The sequence below is a fragment of the Bufo gargarizans genome, chromosome 4, assembly GCF_014858855.1.
Source record: "Bufo gargarizans isolate SCDJY-AF-19 chromosome 4, ASM1485885v1, whole genome shotgun sequence".
NCBI lineage: Eukaryota > Metazoa > Chordata > Amphibia > Anura > Bufonidae > Bufo > Bufo gargarizans.
Window position 1 is genome coordinate 143,960,799 of NC_058083.1, and position 19,885 is coordinate 143,980,683.

General features: G+C 43.7%; 1 protein-coding gene across 1 annotated transcript in view; it reads left to right on the forward strand.

Annotated features, from left to right (window-relative positions):
• MED12L (mediator complex subunit 12L) overlaps positions 1-19,885 on the forward strand; it is a 648,568-nt gene that overhangs the window by 70,455 nt on the left and 558,228 nt on the right. Inside the window, exons 9-10 of the mRNA XM_044291042.1 lie at positions 503-602; positions 9,732-9,868. Coding sequence (XP_044146977.1) covers positions 503-602; positions 9,732-9,868 — 237 coding nt within the window. The remainder of the gene's footprint in view (positions 1-502; positions 603-9,731; positions 9,869-19,885) is intronic.

Consider the following 19,885-nt stretch of genomic DNA (forward strand, 5'->3'; position numbering starts at 1 on the left):
AGAGCATTCCTATTTCTAAACTTGAGAAACTGGTCTCCTCGGTCCCCAGACGTCTGTTGAGTGTTGTAAGAAGAAGGGGAGATGCCACACAGTGGTGAAAATGGCCTTGTCCCAACTTTTTGGGGATTTGTTGACACCATAAAATTCTGATTCAACATATTTTTCCCTTAAAATGGTACATTTTCTCAGTTTAAACTTTAGTTCCATGATTTATGTTCTAATCTGAATAAAATATTAGAAGTTGGCACCTCCACATCATTGCATTCAGTTTTTATTCACGATTTGTATAGTGTCCCAACTTTTTTGGAATCCGGTTTGTATTTAATTTTCAATGTTTTAACACTGCTGAATGTTTCTATTAATATTTTGTTAAATCTTTCTGATTGAATTGACCCTTTAAATGACAAGATAGAAGCTGAATACATAATTGTATTGCCTTTCCATTGTGAAGCAGTAATCATTTTATATAGGGTCATGAAACAATCCAGTAATTATTTTTCAGGTTCGAGCTAAAGTTTATGAAGTTGAACAACAGATTAAAGTAAGAGGTCAGGCTGTGGAAGTCCGCTGGTCATTTGATAAGTGCCAAGAATCAGCTGCAGGTAAGATGGGGCCTAAATGACAATATGAATAGCATCTTTCTTTTCTCCATAGATTTGTAGATTTAAGACATTTTAGCAACACCATGTCAGATAGTAGACTCGCCCAAACATAAGCAGATCAAGGGGTTAACGTGTCTGCTGTTTGACAGGATCAGCTTCTATTGCTGTGGGAACCTCTATGTAAGTACTCATTTTCTCTACAGGGAAAATAAAGAATTACATAGCAATAAATGTCCTCCTGCCAAAATGCACATAAAACTGATTAGGGTAACACCCTCTATTAGACAATCCTATAATAACCTCTATTTTCTGCTGGTTTTCCACAATGTTATAGAGGTTTCCAGTGAGTAACATCTGGCATATCGTCTGGAGTGGAAAGAATACCCGCGTGCCTTTAGAGAAGACATTAGTTGCCATAGGTTCAGATTTAAACATAATATCACAAATTGATCATAAAAATGTGCATAATATGCTAAATCCAAGTTTGAGTCAATCTCCCAACCCATACAGTCAGGTCCATAAATATTAGGACATCGACACAATTCTAACATTTTTGGCTCTATACACCACCACAATGGATTTGAAATGAAACGAACAAGATGTGCTTTAACTACAGACTGTCAGCTGTAATTTGAGGGTATTTACATCCAAATCAGGTGAACGGTGTAGGAATTACAACAGTTTGCTTATGTGCCTCCCACTTGTTAAGGGACCAAAAGTAATGGGACAGAATAATAACCATAAATCAATCTTTCACTATTTAATACTTGGTTGCAAATCCTTTGCAGTCAATTACAGCCTGAAGTCTGGAACGCATAGACATCCCCAGATTCTGGGTTTCATCCCTGGTGATGCTCTGCCAGGCCTCTACTGCAACTGTCTTCAGTTCCTGCTTGTTCTTGAGGCATTTTCCCTTCAGTTTTGTCTTCAGCAAGTGAAATGCATGCTCAATCGGATTCAGGTCAGGTGATTGACTTGGCCATTACATAACATTCCACTTCTTTCCCTTACTTGCTTTTGCAGTATGCTTTGGGCCATTGTCCATCTGCACTGTGAAGCAGTCACATCATCAATAATGACAAGAGAACTAGTTCCATTGGCAGCCATACATGCCCACGCCATGACACTACCACCACCATGCTACACTGATGAGGTGGTATGCTTAGGATCATGAGCAGTTCCTTTCCTTCTGCATACTTTTCTCTTCCCATCACTCTGGTACAAGTTGATCTTGGTCTCATCTGTCCATAGGATGTTGTTCCAGAACTGTGAAGGCTTTTTTAGATGTCGTTTGGCACACTCTAATCTGGCCTTCCTGTTTTTGAGGCTCACCAATGGTTTACATCTTGTGGTGAACCCTCTGTATTCACTCTGGTGAAGTCTTCTCTTGATTGTTGACTTTGACACACATACACCTACCTCCTGGAGAGTGTTCTTGATCTGGCCAACTGTTGTGAAGGGTGTTTTCTTCACCAGGGAAATAATTCTTCGGTCATCCACCACAGTTGATTTCTGTGGTCTTCCAGGTCTTTTGGTGTTGCTGAGCTCACCAATGCGTTCCTTCATTTTTAACAATGTTCCAAACAGTTGTTTTGGCTACACCTAATATTTTTGCTATCTCTCTGATGGGTTTGTTTCATTTTTTCAGCCTAATGATGGCTTGCTTCACTGATAGTGACAGCTCTTTGGATCTCATCTTGAGTGTTGACAGCAACAGATTCCAAATGCAGATAGCACACTTGAAATGAACTCTGGACCTTTTATCTGCTCATTGTAATTGGGATAATGAGGGAATAACAAACACCTGGCCATGGAACAGCTGAGAAGCCAATTGTCCCATTACTTTTGGTCCCTTAACAAGTGGGAGGCACATATGAAAACTGTTGTAATTCCTACACCGTTCACCTGATTTGGATGTAAATACCCTCAAATTAAAGCTGACAGTTTACAGTTAAAGCACATCTTGTTCGTTTCATTTCAAATCCATTGTTTTGGTGTATAGAGCCCAAAATGTTACAATTGTATTGATGTCCCAATATTTATGGACCTGGCTGTATATATTGAATAAGACATTGACCTTCTACCAGTGCCTTGTATGTTAATGTAGTGGTTATGAAGTACAGTTCAGAAACATACTAGTCTGAACTACAGTGTTATTAGTATGCAGGGCAAGCATCCCTAAAAATATGTTTCCAGTGTGCCTTAAGGACCAGGCCAATATTTAATAATAATCTTGATTTATATAGCACCGTCACATTCCGCAGCGCTTTACAATTCAGAGAGTTCATGCACAAAACAAAAGACATCAGAAAGTTACTGACTAATATACAACTAAAACACTAAGGCCCTGCCTGCAAGAGCTTACAATCTATGAGGAAGTGGGGGTTGATTGTGATATGAAGTAGTCCAAGCCATCTTTGTACTGAAAGGAGTGGTGTAGGCGAATCTGCATGTGCTAGTGCTTTCGGGGTAGGACTGTCAGAATAGTGTGGGGGGGGGGGGGGGCCACTAAGGGAATAGTCAGTTTAGAAAGCATGTTAAGTAGTGTTAAAGCATCCAAAGTGGAATTTGATTAAAAGTTTAGGAAAATAGGGGTGAATAACTTGTTTAATTCTACTATTATTAGGCGTCCACCTTGTTTAGTAGATAAACAATTATAGTCGAGCGAACCCGAACTGTAAAGTTCGGGTTCGTACCGAACTTTAGGGTTTTTGGTACCGGGACCTGAACCTGAACATTTCTGTAAAAGTTCGGTTTTGAGTTCGGTGTTCGGTGATTTTAATGGCGCGTTTTGAAAAGCTGCGGGGCAGCCAATCAACAATCAACAAGCGTTTGTGCCCTTGGAAGCCATCACAGCCATGCCTACTAATGTCATGGCTGTGACACCGGCACTGCATTTCTGAGAGTCTTATAAAACCAGTAAATACTACAGTTGCATAGTTTAGTGACAAATTCCCATTTTTGTGATACAAAGTACATTTGTGGCCTGCGCTGCATTTCTGACAGTTGAATAAAACCAATAAATACTGCTGTTACATTGTTGGGTGACTAATTCCCATTTTTGTGATAGAAAGTACATTTACGGCCTGCGCAGCATTTCTGACAGTCCAATAAAACCGTTAAATACTGCTGTTACATTGTCGGTTGAAAAAAACCTCACTTTCTGTGCTAGATACTACATTTGCAGCCTGCGCTGCATTTCTGACAGCTCAATAAAACCAGTAAATACTGCCGTTACATTGTCAGTTGACAAATTCCAGTTTTTGTGCTAGATAGTAGTTACATAGTTACAAACGTCCATCAAGTTCAACCAAGGGATGGGTGGGGACGCGAATCCCAGAAGGAATTGAGACTCAGATTTCTACACGTTTTCATAAGCATTTATGTTTTTTTTCCTTTTAAGAATTCATCTAAACCCTTTTTGAAACTGTCCACTGTTCCTGCTGTGACCACGTCCTGAGGAAGTCTAGTCCACAGATTCACCGTTCTTAGGCTACTTTCACACTTGCGTTCGGGGCTCCGCTTGTGAGTTCCGTTTGAAGGCTCTCACAAGCGGCCCCGAACGGATCCGTCCAGCCCTAATGCGTTCTGAGTGGATGCGGATCCGCTCAGAATGCATCAGTCTGGCAGCGTTTGGCATCCGCTCCGCTCAGCAGGCGGACACCTGAACGCTGCTTGCAGCATTCGGATGTCCGCCTGGGCGCGCGGAGGCAAGCGGATCCGTCCAGACTTACAATGTAAGTCAATGGGGACGGATCCGTTTGAAGTTGACACAGTATGGCTCAATTTTCAAATGGATCCGTCCCCCATTGACTTTCAATGTAAAGTCAAAACGGATCCGTTTGCACTATCATGAACACAAAAAAAAAAAAAAAGTAGCAAGTGTGAAAGTAGCCTTACAGTAAAAAGGTTTTGACGCTTCTGGAGACTGAACTTTTTCTTCTTCAGTCGGAGGCAGTGCCCCCTTGTCTTTTGAGCATGTTTTACATGGAACAGCTTTTCTCCGTATTTTTTGTATGGCCCATTTATATACTTGTACAGGTTAATCATGTCCCCCCTTAGACGTCTCTTCTCAAGACTAAATAAATTCAATTCTTTAAATTTTTCTTCATAACCAAGACCCTCCATGCCCCTTATCAGTTTAGTCGCTCTCCTCTGTACTTTTTCCAGCTGCAGAGCATCCTTTCTATGTACTGGTGCCCAGAACTGGACTGTGTATTCCAGATGAGGCTGGACTAGCGCTTTGTAAAGTGGTAATAATACATCCCTGCCCCATTTAATGCATGACAATATCCTAGTGGCCTTAGAAGTAGCTGATTGACATTGTATGCTATAATTTAATCTACCATCCACAAGGACACCCACATCCTTTTTCTATAAGTGACTCTCCCAGTGTTACATCACCTAGGACATATGAAGCACAGATATTATTACTACTAAGATGCAAACCTTTACATTTGTCCACATTGAACCTCATTTGCCACGTTGGTGCCCAATCAGTCAGAGTGTTCAAGTCAGCTTGTAGTTTATGGACATCTTCCATAGACTGCACAGTACTACTCAGCTTAGTATCATCTGCAAAAATAGATATGGTGCTATTAATCCCGGCCTGCACTGCATTGCTGACAGTAAAATAAAACCAGTAAATACAGCTGTTAGATTGTAGGGGGTGGGGGGGGGGGGGGGGGGGGAGGACATTTCCACGGTTATCAGGCCAGTCATTCACAAATGGCTTGGAGGGTGTGTTCCAGCACTGCATACCTGACAGTGAAGTGATTTTATAACATTCGTCTGTTACATTGTTGGGTGAAATAAACCCATTTCTTGCTGTGAAGTACCCCTGCACTGCATAACTGACAGGGAACTTAAGTCATTAAAATTGGTGGTTACATTGTTGCCTGACATAAAGCATTTTTGGGCTGTGAAGCCAAAGGTAGTCGCCAACAACACTGTTTTTTGTTTTATTATTATTTTTTTATATTTTTTCTTTAAAAAAAATTATGGTAGGCCCCAAAACATTGGGAAATCTAAAAAAGAAAGCAAAGAGTAAGTGCTCTGGAGTATAACAATGGCTGGGTGAGGCCTGTATGCATGTCTATTCTGCACAAGGTACGGACAAGTCCTGAGTGATCCATGCCTGGTTCTTTTTAATGAACGTGAGCTTGTCCACGTTGGCTGTGGACAGGCGGCTGCGCTTGTCTGTGATGACCCCCCCTGCCGTGCTGAATACACGTTGAGACAATACACTGGCTGCAGGGCAGGCCAGCACCACCAAGGCGTAAAGGGCAAGCTCAGGCCATGTGCCCAATTTGAAGACCCAGAAGTTGAATGGGGCAGACCCAGTGGCGTAGCTAGAAATGACTGGGCCCCACAGCAAATTTTTAATGGGGCCCCCCTCCCCCAGTAATTTTTTTGCAAACCCTTCCTTTCATGCCGCCCCCATTCCTGTGGCTAGTAACGATCGCTCTCTCAGACCAGGCCCGGCAGCTGTTCCATCCGTTTCTTACACTGTCTATACTGTCACTGTATATAATTTCATTGTGTAATACTGTTGAGGGGACCCTGGCGAAGTCTTTTAGTCCTCCTCCTCTAGGATGGGCCCCAAAGCAGCCGTTTCCCCTGCTTCCCCTGTAGCTACGCCCCTTGGCAGACCCATCAGTCAGTATGTGTATTTGTGTGCACACATACTGTTTCACCATGTTGCTGAAATGCTGCCTCAAAACGTTGCATATCAGCTGGTGGTGCTGGTTGTTGTGGCGTGCTGACAAAGCTTTTCCACATTTCGGCCATGCTAACCCTGCCTTCTGAGGTGCTGTCGGTGCCCCAGCTGCATTGGCAACCTCTTCCTCGTCCTCTGCCTTGTGCTTCCACTGTGCCCCCGCTGTCAGGTGGGAATGCCACCAGCAGCGCGTCTACCAGCGTTCGCATCTTACGATCACGCTCCAGTGATGGAATTAAGGACGGCACGTTGTCCTTGTAACGGGGATCCAGCAGGGTGGCCACCCAGTAATCAGCACTGGTTAGAATGTGGGCAACTCAGCGGTCATTGCGCAGGCACACATGAGCAAGTCGCTCATGTGTGCCAGGCTGCCCAGAGGCAATGACAAGCTGTCCTCAGTGAGAGGTGTATCTTCTGTGTCCTCTGTATCCCCCCCAGCCACGCTCCAGTGATGCCCATGAGCTGCTTTGGGTGCCACCATGCTGTGAACACGGTTCCTCCTCCTCCTTCTCATCCTCCAGAACTGTGCCCTGGCTGGACAATTGTGTACCTGGCCTATGTTTGTGCAGGAACCCACCCTCCGAGCCACTTGTATATGACTGGCCTTAGAAGTTTAGGGTAAGTCATATATATAGTTGTGTTTGTTTATTTAGTTTATCTGCCTTATAGTTATGTAAATATGTTTATAAGTAAATTAGTAAATAGAGTGTGAATGGGCATGAATGAGGGGTGTGAGTGAAGGGGGGGGGGTGTAGGGTGGGAGGCTGGTCGGGTTAATTTTCTCTTGTGGAAATTTTCCTTGTATGGTTTTTGTTACAATTTATAATGAAAATTCCTGATAACCGTGGAAAGGTTACCCAACAATCTAACCAACAAATTTAAGAAAATTATTTGCCTGTCACATCTGCAGCTCAGGCCGCAGGGGTCCTTGACCGCCCAAAAAGTGAATTTGTCCCCCCAGAATCTAAGAGCTGGATTTACTGAATAGATTTTCACTGTCAGGTGTTCAGGAATTTCTGCACCACCAAATTCAGCACATGCGAAGCAAGGGATGTGCGTCAAACCGGCTAGGCCCAGAGCTGCCACCAGGCCAGGCTTGAGGCTCAGTGGCACCAACCGCTCATCGGTCTGTTGTTCCATGGCCGTCCACAGCTCCTGCGCGGTGTGGGTTTTTACCCCCAAACAGATGTGTTTCAAAACAACTTGCTGTCGTTTCCCCCTGGCTGTGCTGAAGTTAGTGGTGAAGGTGTTATGCTGAGCGGATGAGGAGGTGGTAGAGGAGGAAGCGGAGTAGGAAGAGGAGGCAACAGGAGGCAAAGAGAAATGCCTCGCAATCCTCGGAGGCGGAAGGACATGCGCCAAACTTCTATCTGCCTCAGGCCCAGTTGCCACTACATTTACCCAGTGTGCTGTTAGGTTAGATATAACGTCCCTGCCCGTGCTTACTGGTCCACGTATCGGTGGGTATGTGGAATTTGCCACAGATGGCGTTGTGAAGTGCAAACCTGATTTTGTCCCCCACTTGGTTGTGCACAGAAGGGATGGCTCACCTGGAAAAGTTGACTCCTGAGGAAGCCGGACTGCTCCGGCGATACGCGTTGGGTGCGTTCTTATTCTCACAGGTCCACTATACCAGCGGTTTATTTAGGTTTGACATTTTTGTATTCAGACTTTATTCTGGTTTGCTTGTATCTTTAATGGTCTTACCTTATTTCATATTTGCTCTATGCTTGATATTGTATATTTACGTGCTGGTTTTTAATATACATGCTTAATTGTGGCATTTAGTGGACCTGTATGTGTCGGTCATATTTACTGTATACCGCACTTTGTTCTAATTGTATACAATTTTTAATCTGTATTTGTTGGTGTGTCTAATAAACTTTATATTTTTGATAATCTTGGATTGTTGGATGTGCATATATGGGGTGGCTCTCATGACTCTCTCTTGGGTCAGTTGACATTGTCACCTGGAAAAGTTGTGGCGGCTGGGAACCACGTACTGTGGGACAGCCACCGCCATAAGTTTTTTGTTTTTTATAAGTCTCCATCTCCACCAGACGGAATTACAGCATTTCAAAAGCCAGGAATTTTGAAATCCTGGCATTCGGGGCCAGAGATCGCCGGTGGGTACTTCCTCTTTCTCTTTCGCTCCAGTGTTTGGGAGATGGAGAGCTGAACGCTTCCATGGGACAGTGTGGAGATGCTTAGTGACTGTGAAAGATGTGGTGGCGTTGCTGCCACATTCTCTGTTTGCGGGGTGGCAGGTGCCACTGTCACTCACTTTTGCTCAGATTTAGAATGTTTATTTTAAATTTGTATGTATTTTATGTTATTTTAAGTCATTTCCCTAGCCACGTTTGTTTGCAGGGCACTTGTCCTACTCTAACCCCCATTTTGCTTGCTCTTGCATCCCTCTAGCCCTTTCCAGGACTTTTTTAGAGCCATTTTTGTGCCCAAAAGTTCGGGTCCCCATTGACTTCAATAGGGTTCGGGGTCAAGTTCGGGTCCTGGACTTTTTTGTGAAGTTTGGCCGATCCCGGCGAACTCGAACATCCAGGTGTCCGCTCAACTCTATAAACAATTTATTTAGGCCTTGAGTCTTAAATTTGGGTGAATAACCTCTCTAATTCTACTGTTATTGGGGTGTCCACATTGTTTGATAGATAATTCAACTAGGCCTTGATTCTCAGATTGGAGTGAATAACCTGTCTCCTTCAACAGTTATTGGGGTGTCCATCTTGTCTAATAGATAAATAATTCCATAGTGACCATATTAAAATACATGCCACAAAAATAAATGAAATTTCTCATTTAGTTCCATTCAGAATTGCTGAAGAAAAGGTTTGCGTTTCTTAGCTGTACTTATACAGAGTATTATACTGTCATATGAGGCCATCTGTCATCAGATTTGTTCCTATGGACCTGGCTGACCTGTTGTACATGTACTTGGCAGCTGAAGGCATCTGTGTTGGTCCCATGTTCGTATGTGCCTGCATTGCTGAGAAAAATTGCTGAGTTCATTAGTGTTGTTGTCCATTAGAGGGGCAAAACAATGGAAATAATGGAAGTACCGGATTCGGCACCTAAACTGATCCGAACAGATCCCATTTACCATAACGGGATTGGTTTGTTTTTTGTTCGAGTTCCTGTTTTGTTCGAATTACACATGGTGCTAATCTCATGGGGCTAATCTCTCTACTCTAACTCAGATGTGAACAAGAAAAAGCCCTTACTGAAAAAAAGTTGTCAATCCCTGTATGTGGGTGAGAGAATCCAGGACTGAGGCAGGCCTTGCAGAAATTCTATCATCCAAAAGCTATATATCACCATGATCAGCATCATATGCCAGCATTATTTTACACATACTGTAAAACAACACCTTTAACTGACTCTCCTTTATTTTTCAGGTGTTACTATTAACAGAGTTTTGCACACGTTGGAAGTTTTAGATCGGCATTGTTTTGACAGACTGGATTCCACTAACTCGTTGGATACCTTGTACTATAAGATATTTTGCACAAATCAAAATAAGGACAGCCAGGAGGTAATATAATATCTTAAAAGATTGTTTCCATATCTAAAAATAAAAGAAATTATGGCAAACTGAAAATCATGAAACTAGTACACTGTGCTTAAGGGCGTAACTATCATAGCGGCATGCTCCCCATTCACTGCTATGGGAGTTCTGAAAATAGCCAACCAAACGCACTCAACTGTTTTCGAAGACCCATACCAATGAATAGAGAGAGCACTGTGCATGCGTGGCCACCTCCCTATTCACCTCTATGAAACTGCTGGAAATCTGAGCCTTCACAAGGCTGTTTTCAGAACTCCCATAGTGGGGAATTGGTGGCCGCACTTGCGTGGTACATTCGCTTTCACTATGGGAGGCCTATCCTGGAGATAGGAGTGAGTCCCAAAGGTGGTGCCTGCACTTATTTGACATTGGTGGCATATCCTTCTGCAAAGTTCCTATAGATTACAAAAGGAGTTATAGAGTGAGGCTTGCTGCTGGATTTTGGTGCCAAAAAGACACAGCACATTGCTCTACGGACACTACGCTCAGCTAAACACTTGTCTTACTTTCAGTGAACATTGGGATTCTTGCTGACTCCTACCAATCCAAACTTTTGGCCTGCCATGGTGACACAAAGTGCACTTCTTTAAATATGAGATTCATATGTTGTAATCTGGGAGTTAGATTTTGCTTCTTTCTCTTAGCGGAGTGTACGATTGTGTCATTTACTGTCTATGGGGAACTACGTATACAGTCATGTCCATAATGTTAGTAGGACATGTAGATATGAGAAAATAGATTTTGACTTGCTAGGTTATTATCTCAATAAACATCTAATATGAATCCCTCAATGTGTGTGATTCCCTTAAAGGGGGTTTGAGGTTTGGGCAATGTTTCTGAAAAGGTTCTTCTTATCATAAGCTGATAGCTGTGACCTCCAGCTATCTGGTGTAGTCTATGGGGAAACATGACAGCACAACACAGTTTCCATTGAAATCAGTGAGCGGTGTATATAATGAATATACATAATGCTGGGTCCTCTAAAGCAAGTGATTCTTGTGGTTGCTCTTTTCCCATGTGTGGGAAGTCTTCATGTATACATGAAGTTCAGGCTTCCTCAGATTTATCTATTTCATCAAAAGGAAGCTGAAACAACCCCCAACTACTACATGATTGCAGCTAATGAGTCTTCATTCTTGATTTCATTTACATCAGTGGAAACTATAGATTAATCTTGCAAGGAATATGGCACAGGTCTCCATTTTTCTAGTTAAAGACAGCCTCTTCCAATATGCCCCATCATCTCAACTGTCTGGTGGGAAAACTATTCCCACCAGATGATTGCAGCAAACGGGTCATATGTTTGCTAATATGTTTAGGAAAATAAGCGACCCATGCAATTTTTGTAAACTAATCTCTTTAAAAGTGAAATAGAAAGAATATGGGATCATCCCATACTCTTGTGAAGGGTTCTGATTTCATGCTTTTATATCTGCTATTTAAATGGGACATGCATTTCTTTATGCATTTATATACAATGAATATGGTATTTCAAATGAAGAATCATTGCAATATACACACATAAACATATTGTTGTGATTTTTACATGTACAGTCGTGGCCAAAAGTTTTGAGAATTACATAAATATTGGAAATTTGAAAAGTTGCTGCTTAAGTTTTTATAATAGCAATTTGCATATACTCCAGAATGTTATGAAGAGTGATCATATGAATTGCATAGTCCTTCTTTGCCATAAAAATTAACTTAATCCCAAAAAAACCTTTCCACTGCATTTCATTGCTGTCATTAAAGGACCTGCTGAGATCATTTCAGTAATCATCTTGTTAACTCAGGTGAGAATGTTGACGAGAACAAGGCTGGAGATCATTATGTCAGGCTGATTGGGTTAAAATGGCAGACTTGACCTGTTAAAAGGAGGGTGATGCTTGAAATCATTGTTCTTCCATTGTTAACCATGGTGACCTGCAAAGAAACGTGTGCAGCCATCATTGCGTTGCATAAAAATGGCTTCACAGGCAAGGATATTGTGGCCACTCAGATTGCACCTCAATCAACAATTTATAGGATCATCAAGAACTTCAAGGAAAGAGGTTCAATTCTTGTTAAGAAGGCTTCAGGGCGTCCAAGAAAGTCCAGTAAGCGCCAGCATAGTCTCCTAAAGAGGATTCAGCTATGGGATCGGAGTGCCACCAGTGCAGAGCTTGCTCAGGAATGGCAGCAGGCAGGTGTGAGCGCATCTGCACGCACAGTGAGGCGAAGACTTTTGGAAGATGGCCTGGTGTCAAGAAGGGCAGCAAAGAAGCCACTTCTTTCCAAAAAAAAAACACATCAGGGACAGATTGATCTTCTGCAGAAAATATGGTGAATGGACTGCTGAGGACTGGGGCAAAGTCATATTCTCCAATGAAGCCTCTTTCCAATTGTTTGGGGCATCAGGAAAAAGGCTTGTCCGGAGAAGAAAAGGTGAGCGCTACCATCAGTCATGTGTCATGCCAACAGTAAAGCATCCTGAGACCATTCATGTGTGGGGTTGCTTCTCATCCAAGGGAATGGGCTCACTCACAATTTTGCCCAAAAACACAGCCACGAATAAAGAATAGTACCAAAACACCCTCCAACAGCAACTTCATCCAACAATCCAACAACAGTTTGGTGAAGAACAATGCATTTTCCAGCATGATGGAGCACCGTGCCATAAGGCAAAAGTGATAACTAAGTGGCTCGGGAACCAAAACGTTGACATTTTGGGTCCATGGCCTGGAAACTCCCCAGATCTTAATCCCATTGAGAACTTGTGGTCAATCCTCAAGAGGCGGGTGGACAAACAAAAACCCACTAATTCTGACAAACTCCAAGAAGTGATTATGAAAGAATGGGTTGCTATCAGTCAGGAATTGCCCCAGAAGTTGATTGAGAGCATGCCCAGTCGAATTGCAGAGGTCCTGAAAAAGAAGGGCCAACACTGCAAATACTGACTCTTTGCATAAATGTCATGTATTTGTCGATAAAAGCCTTTGAAACGTATAAAGTGCGTCTAATTGTATTTCACTACATCACAGAAACAACTGAAACAAAGATCTAAAAGCAGTTTAGCAGCAAACCTTGTGAAAACTAATATTTGTGTTATTCTCAAAACTTTTGGCCACAACTGTATATTACATTTTCCTCTCTAATTGTGAGCCCTGATATTGATTTTGTGACCAAAATTCTGGTTCACCTTCTCCAGCATTCAGTGGTGGACTGACATCCTCAGTAGCTTCCTCTTCTTTGTCAGCATAGTGATCATGTAGAGAGGCAGGCGATGCCTTTCATTCATTCGTCCCCACTTCTAAATTCATAGAAATGTATAACTAAATCTCTCTCTTGACAGTGAAGAAGGAAATTGGGGAGAGGGGTGTTATATACCATAGTACTATTTATTAGTGGAACTGTTGGAGCTGTATGTGAGGGACTATTATCTATGCAGGGGAGGAAGACAGGAGAACAGAGCATCAGTGGTGACTGGGTCAATGCAAGGCACTCCTGGGAAATGCAGGTACTTGATGGTCACATGGCATGAGCTGATGTCAGAACACAGCTTGTTGGTGGGGGGGCAAGATTAACGGCTAAAGTGAAGTGACTCTTAGTGGCTAAAGTGAAGTGACTTTTAACGGCTAAAGTGAAGTGACTCTTGAGGCAGGACGAGGGAAACTCCTTTGCTCATGACTTCTCAACAGTGTGTCGTGCAGTATCAGAACTAGATGACTTCTGGTCTACAAGAACTGGGGTGGCAATATCTTTATGTCACCATTTTCAGTATTTTTCAGTTGGCAGATCAACTTGAGGGCTTTTCCTTGCAAGATCAGTGGGTTCTTTTATCTGTGGCACTTTTGGGTGCATATCACTTTTTGATTTTTTTTTCAGTTTTCAGATTTTTTTGAGAAGCATAACTAACCAGACTGACAAATAATGTAAGGTTGGATAGTACTCCAATCTGATTGTGTGGGCAACAGGAGAAGGTTCCCAGACCAGATAATAATAAAAATTCAGACTCCTGTACTCCACTTTGCTATTTGGATAAATGCTTTTATTTCAAAGAGCGGTTCCAGTCAAAAAACATTTTTCGGCATATAGCCTTCTTCAGTACAACTGGTACCATTCTTTCTAGGCTACCGCCTTATTCCAGCGCATGCCATACAGGAACATAGAGCCCCACATCACTGCAGCAACCTGCCACCCACTGTGGGTACTTTAACTTTAACTCTACACTTTTTTCTCCACCTATGCGGCTCAACCAGTTGTACTGAAGAAGGCTATATGCTGAAAAACTTTTTTTTTACTGGAACCGCTCTTTGAAATAAAAGCATTTATCCAAATAGCAAAGTGGAGTACAGGAGTCTGAATTTTTATTAACAAGACTGGCAATTATGGCATTTTCTTTTAATGTGTTCACCTTTTGTGTTAAATAACATGACAATTTTATCACTTTTTTTGTATTTTATTTCATTTTTTTTACATTTTATTTAATGCTGACAGGCAGCCGGATATAAGTCCCTGGGCCTAATAAGCTTTCATACATGGTCATTTGTGGGTCCCCGACTGCCATGACAACCCCTCAGTAACAGACGATTGCATTGTGAGAGGGTTGAGGGGCCGGTATTGACTGTGACATCTATTGGTTAAACTGCTGGGATTGGAGTAATCTTGTCAGTCTAAGCAATGTCTTATACTCTAAATGTAGACAGGCACACTTCACTTAGAATATGTCAGTCACCGTTATCTGTATTTACATGTATTTGTCAATAAATTAATACTAAAGAAAAAACTACAACATGCATGTGCATAAATAGTAAAAACCATAAAATAAATGAACAATGTCCCCTTTTTTCTTTCTGCATATGAGGTGACAGTTTGAGGGATCCTCCTCACCTCCCATGGAGCAAAAAAAAAAAAAAAAAAGATAAAACAGCGGAATTATTCCATGCACACCACCTGTCTAAGGCATCATGCACACGGCCGCTGTGTGTTTTGTGGTCCGCAAATTGCGGATCCGCAAAACACGGATGGCGTCCGAGTGCGTTCCCCAATTTGCAGAATGGCACGGACAGCCATTGATCTAACTGCCTATTCTTGTCCACAAAACGGACAAGAATAGGACAGGTTATATTTTTGGGCGGACCACGGAACGGAGCAATGGATGCGGATAGCACACGGAGTGCTGTCCATATCTTTTGCGGCCCCATTGAAGTGAATGGGTCCGCATCCAAGCCGCAAAAACTGCGGCTCTGATGCGGACCAAAACAACGGTCGTGTGCATGAGGCCTAATACATATAATTATAATGAATTCCTCTTAAGTCTAATATTATGCTGATATAATGTAGTTCATCCTAATTTCAATCCATTCATTATGACCAATATTATACTGATGGTAAAATATTGCCTCTGTAATTCCAGAATATATAGAGTAGAACTGATGTTATAATATTATAATAGAGTCTTTCCTTTCCTTCTTCCTAAGGCAATAAGAAACTTAATGTCAATATATAAACAATATCAGTTCCAATGGGTACTTTGTATTACTGTAGAAATATAGGGTTGCTCTGCTCCTCCATTATGTTGATGACTGGTTCTCCTTTGTATTGATAACAATTAACAGTATGTATTTGGTGGCAATTAAGAATGCGTACTTACTGTTGGAGATTGTGCGCTACTATCCACTGTAGTGTTCCACGTGGTAGCCAGGGCCGTCTTTACCAAGGGGCAAAAGGGGCAGCTGCCCCGGGCCCAGTTGCTCCTGGGGGGCCCAAGGCAGCTGCCTCTTGAGCCCTGCTAGCTACTGCCCCGGGTGTCAAGCTGTCTGTGTACTGTAACGTTGTGATCTAGGACCTTAATGACATCATCACCATGTGACCAGTAACCTAGCAATTACTGGTCACATGGCTATGAGGTCATCACAGGTCCTATCAGGAGTGTTGCAGAAGTTAACTGTGGAGCTTTTATGTGTGAATATTACATCAGAAAAAGGTGACAGGGTCTGTTATGTTAATATACTGTAAACTACTGTATAGTGGGGTGCTGTATATTGTGTGGGGGCCTGTATACTGTGGGGGGCTGTATATTGTGTGGGGGCCTGTATACTGTGGGGGGCTGTATATTGTGTGGGACTGTATACTGTGTGTGGGGCTGTATACTGTGGGGGGTCTGTATACTGTGGGGGGTCTGTATACTGTGGGGGCTGTATACTGTGTGGTGGGCTGTATACTGTGTGGGGGCCTGTATACTGTGTGGTGGGCTGTATACTGTGTGGTGGGCTGTATACTGTGTGGTGGGGCTGTATACTGTGTGGGGGGCTGTATACTGTGTGGGGGCCTGTATACTGTGTGGTGGGCTGTATACTGTGCGGGGGCCTGTATACTGTGGTGGGCTGTATACTGTGTGGTGGGCTGTATACTATGTGGGGGGCTGTATACTGTGTGGGGTCTGTATACTGTGGGGGGCTGTATACTGTGTGGGGGCCTGTATAGTGTGGGGGGGCCTGTATAGTGTGGGGGGGGGGGACTCAGTGGCGTACCGCCCATAGAGGCAGACCACGCCATTGCTATGGGGCCCGCGGCACTGGGGGGCCCGTAGCGCAGAGAAGGCCCCGCCCACACTATTTGGCCCCGCCCACTGACATGCCGCTATAGCGCTATGCGGCTGCTTTTATTCTCAGCCTGCCCTGAGCCAACTATTCTTCCCCCCCGGCTCCCAGGGCCCCCTCAACCCAGGAGAAGTTAGAACGCAGCCGGATAACTAAAATAAGATTTACAGGGGGCGGAGCGGAGGACGGCGAGAGGAGAGGCCCTGCGTGACGCGGCGAAGTGAGGAGGGGCCTGGGGGAGCGGCTTCAGTTGAGGTGCGACGCAGGACTTTTAGTCACGTACCTCACTGTGACCTCCTGCGTCGGATCTCGCGAGATGACGCGATGACGCGGCGCGGGAAGGCACAGTGAGCGATCCTGTACCAGGATGCCACAAGCTGTCCTTAGAGAGGTAAGTATTCATTTTTTTATTTTTTTATGTACCCTACGTTCTACCCTTATTGCAGAGGCACTGGGGGCACGAGAGGAGGACCACTGACAGTACTCAGTCAGTGGTCCAGTGGACATCATAGTATTAATAAGAGTGGAGAGGGGGACATTATATTAATAATAAAGAGGGGGACATTATATTATTAATAAAGAGGGGGGCATTACATTATTATTAATATAATGGCCCCCTCTTTGTTATTAATATAATGGCCCCCTCTTTGTTATTAATATAATGGCCCCCTGGGCCCCTCTTTATTATTAATATAAGGGCCCCTCTTTATTATTAATGTAATGGCCCCCTCTTTGTTATTAAAGTGGGGGCCATTATATTAATAATAAAGAGGGGCCCTTATATTAATAATAAAGAGGGGCCCATTATATTAATAATAAAGAGGGGCCCATTATATTAATAATAAAGTGGGGGCCATTATATAAATAATAAAGTGGGGGCCATTATATAAATAATAAAGTGGGGGCCATTATATAAATAATAAAGTGGGGGCCATTATATAAATAATAAAGTGGGGGCCATTATATAAATAATAAAGTGGGGGCCATTATATAAATAATAAAGTGGGGGCCATTATATTAATAACAAAGAGGGGGCCATTATATTAATAATAAAGTGGGGGCCATTATAATATACAGGGGGAATAATATTATGGGGAATGGGGGACTATCTGTCTGGCTCTAGCACAATATTGGGGGGCAGCAGGAGGAGTTGTTGAGACACCAGGAAGGAGAGGTTTATAGTAAAGTGAGGAACCTAATTTTTTTTCTGTGAAACTCTGCAGAGACGAGAAGCGGCTGAAAGAAGGTGTCATGGCGGTCTTATCTCTGGATGAAGACGTTGAGAAAAGTCTACATCACAGGAGACGTCACTGGATGTAACAGGTATGGGGCGGCATTCTCCTGTAATAATATTATCCATGCACATATCTGTTTCTCGGTAGGGTAAGGGGTAGATAGAATTTGGCCCATACTGCCTCAGCCCGGCCCCAGACTTCAGGTCACACTGTACGTGTTCTGAATTCTGGGGCCTCACCCATCTACAACATTATCTGTACTCAGAGAGTTATCACTGTGTTACATAGGATTGCTAGTGATCTACTACAGTATTTGTTAAAAGGGGCGTGCCCAGGGTGGGGGGGAAGTAGGAAGAAAGCACACTGTCCTGAGAATTTTGGGGGGGGGGGCATTAGGGGTTGGGGGGCTCATAGAGGACAGTGTGCTTTCCTCCTACACCTACTCCTTCCTAACAACCCCCCCCCCCCCCCCGGGCATTTTGGAGGGCATTAGGGGTTGGATATTAACCCCTCTAACTCCTTGCTGCTAATGCTGAGTGTGCACATAGCCACCAAATGATATTTCACCAACCAGCCAAACCCCCCGCCCCCCCCCCCCCCCACACAAACACATGCGTATATGTGCACACTCAGCAGCAAGGAGTTAAAGGGGTTTGGGGTAAGAGAAGTGATGACAAAATGGCGCAGGTAGCAAAGGGGTTAAGATGTGGGGGATGGCTTACGTCCGGCTTTAGCACAGTGGACAGAGGCAGGAGGAGTGATGTGTATGCGCTCCTGCGCTGCACTCGGTCAGTTGTGTGGCATACATATTGTGCCCTGTGTCCACTCTGCTAAAGCCTGGCAAGTGACATGCCCATTATATGAAAATATAAAAAAATAAAAATATTTATCCCTAACAGTTTCTGTAGGTCATGTATAAATTTATTTAATGGGGGTGTGGCATGGGAGGAGCCAGGTCAGGAAGTGGGAGGGGCCATGGTGGGTAGTGGGCGGGGTTAAGGGGCCCAATTCAGATTTTTGCTATGGGGCCCAGTGATTTCTATGTACGCCCCTGGGGGGACTGTATAGTGTGGGTGTGCCTGTATAGTGTGGGGGGGGGCTGTATAGTGTGGGGGGCCTGTATATTGTGGAGTGCTATACTGCTGTACTGTATACTGTGGGGGTCTGTATACTGTGGGTGCGGTATAGTGTGGAGTGCTATACTGCTGTACTGTATAGTGTGGGGGGCTGTATCGTGTATAGTTTGGGGTGCTGTATACAGTGAGGTGTTGTATACAGTGAGGTGTTGTATACTGTGAGGTGTTGTATACTGTGGGGTGCTGTATACTGTGGGCTGCTCTACTATATACTGTGGGGTACTGTATAGTGTGGAGTGCTATACTGCATACTGTGGGTTGCTGTATACTATAGGGTGCTATACTGCATACTGTGGGGTGCTGGGGTGCACTGTAACACTAGGGTGAGCTGAGCCATGGTCTCCTTCCTGCAGAGCGGTGCCCACTTCCAGCCTGAGCCCAGCTGCCCAGAGCACTGATCCTGAGCTGCTGGAGTCTTCAGAACTGGAAGCATTTACAGTCATTCACTGGACTCTACCAGATGTGTGTATTTTTTGTGTGTGTGTTTTTTTGTGTGCGCTAAGGTGTGTGAAGGCGGGATCCATGGGGCCCAAGTAAATTTTTGCCCAGGGCCCAATCAATATTAAAGACGGCCCTGGTGGTAGCTACTGTACAGCGCTCAAACTTGGCTCGGCGTCCCTTGTGGTGTGTCTACAATACGGGCAGCGGTATCTATTGTATAGTAGCTAGGTCCCGTTGCTCTACGTGGTAATCAGAATGCTGGGACCTAAAAGTTCGGCAATGTGCCTTGCTATGTCTAATAGCTGTGCTCCTGGCACAGATCTTGGTACAGTGGCAGTACCCATGAGATCACAATGATGTATATATCTATCATGTGCCCCAATTGGAAAGGTTGTATAGGACTTGAAAACTGTGGCTAGTTTCTTCCAGAAACTGCTCCTCACTTGTCTATGAATTGTCATTGAAGTGAGTGTGGCAATGCCACGTGCAACCAGTGGACAAGTGTGGTGCTGTTTTTGGAATAAAGTAGCAATAATATTCTACTTCTGTACAACCCCTTTAGTAATACTAGAAGGTTCTAGGTCAGTTAGA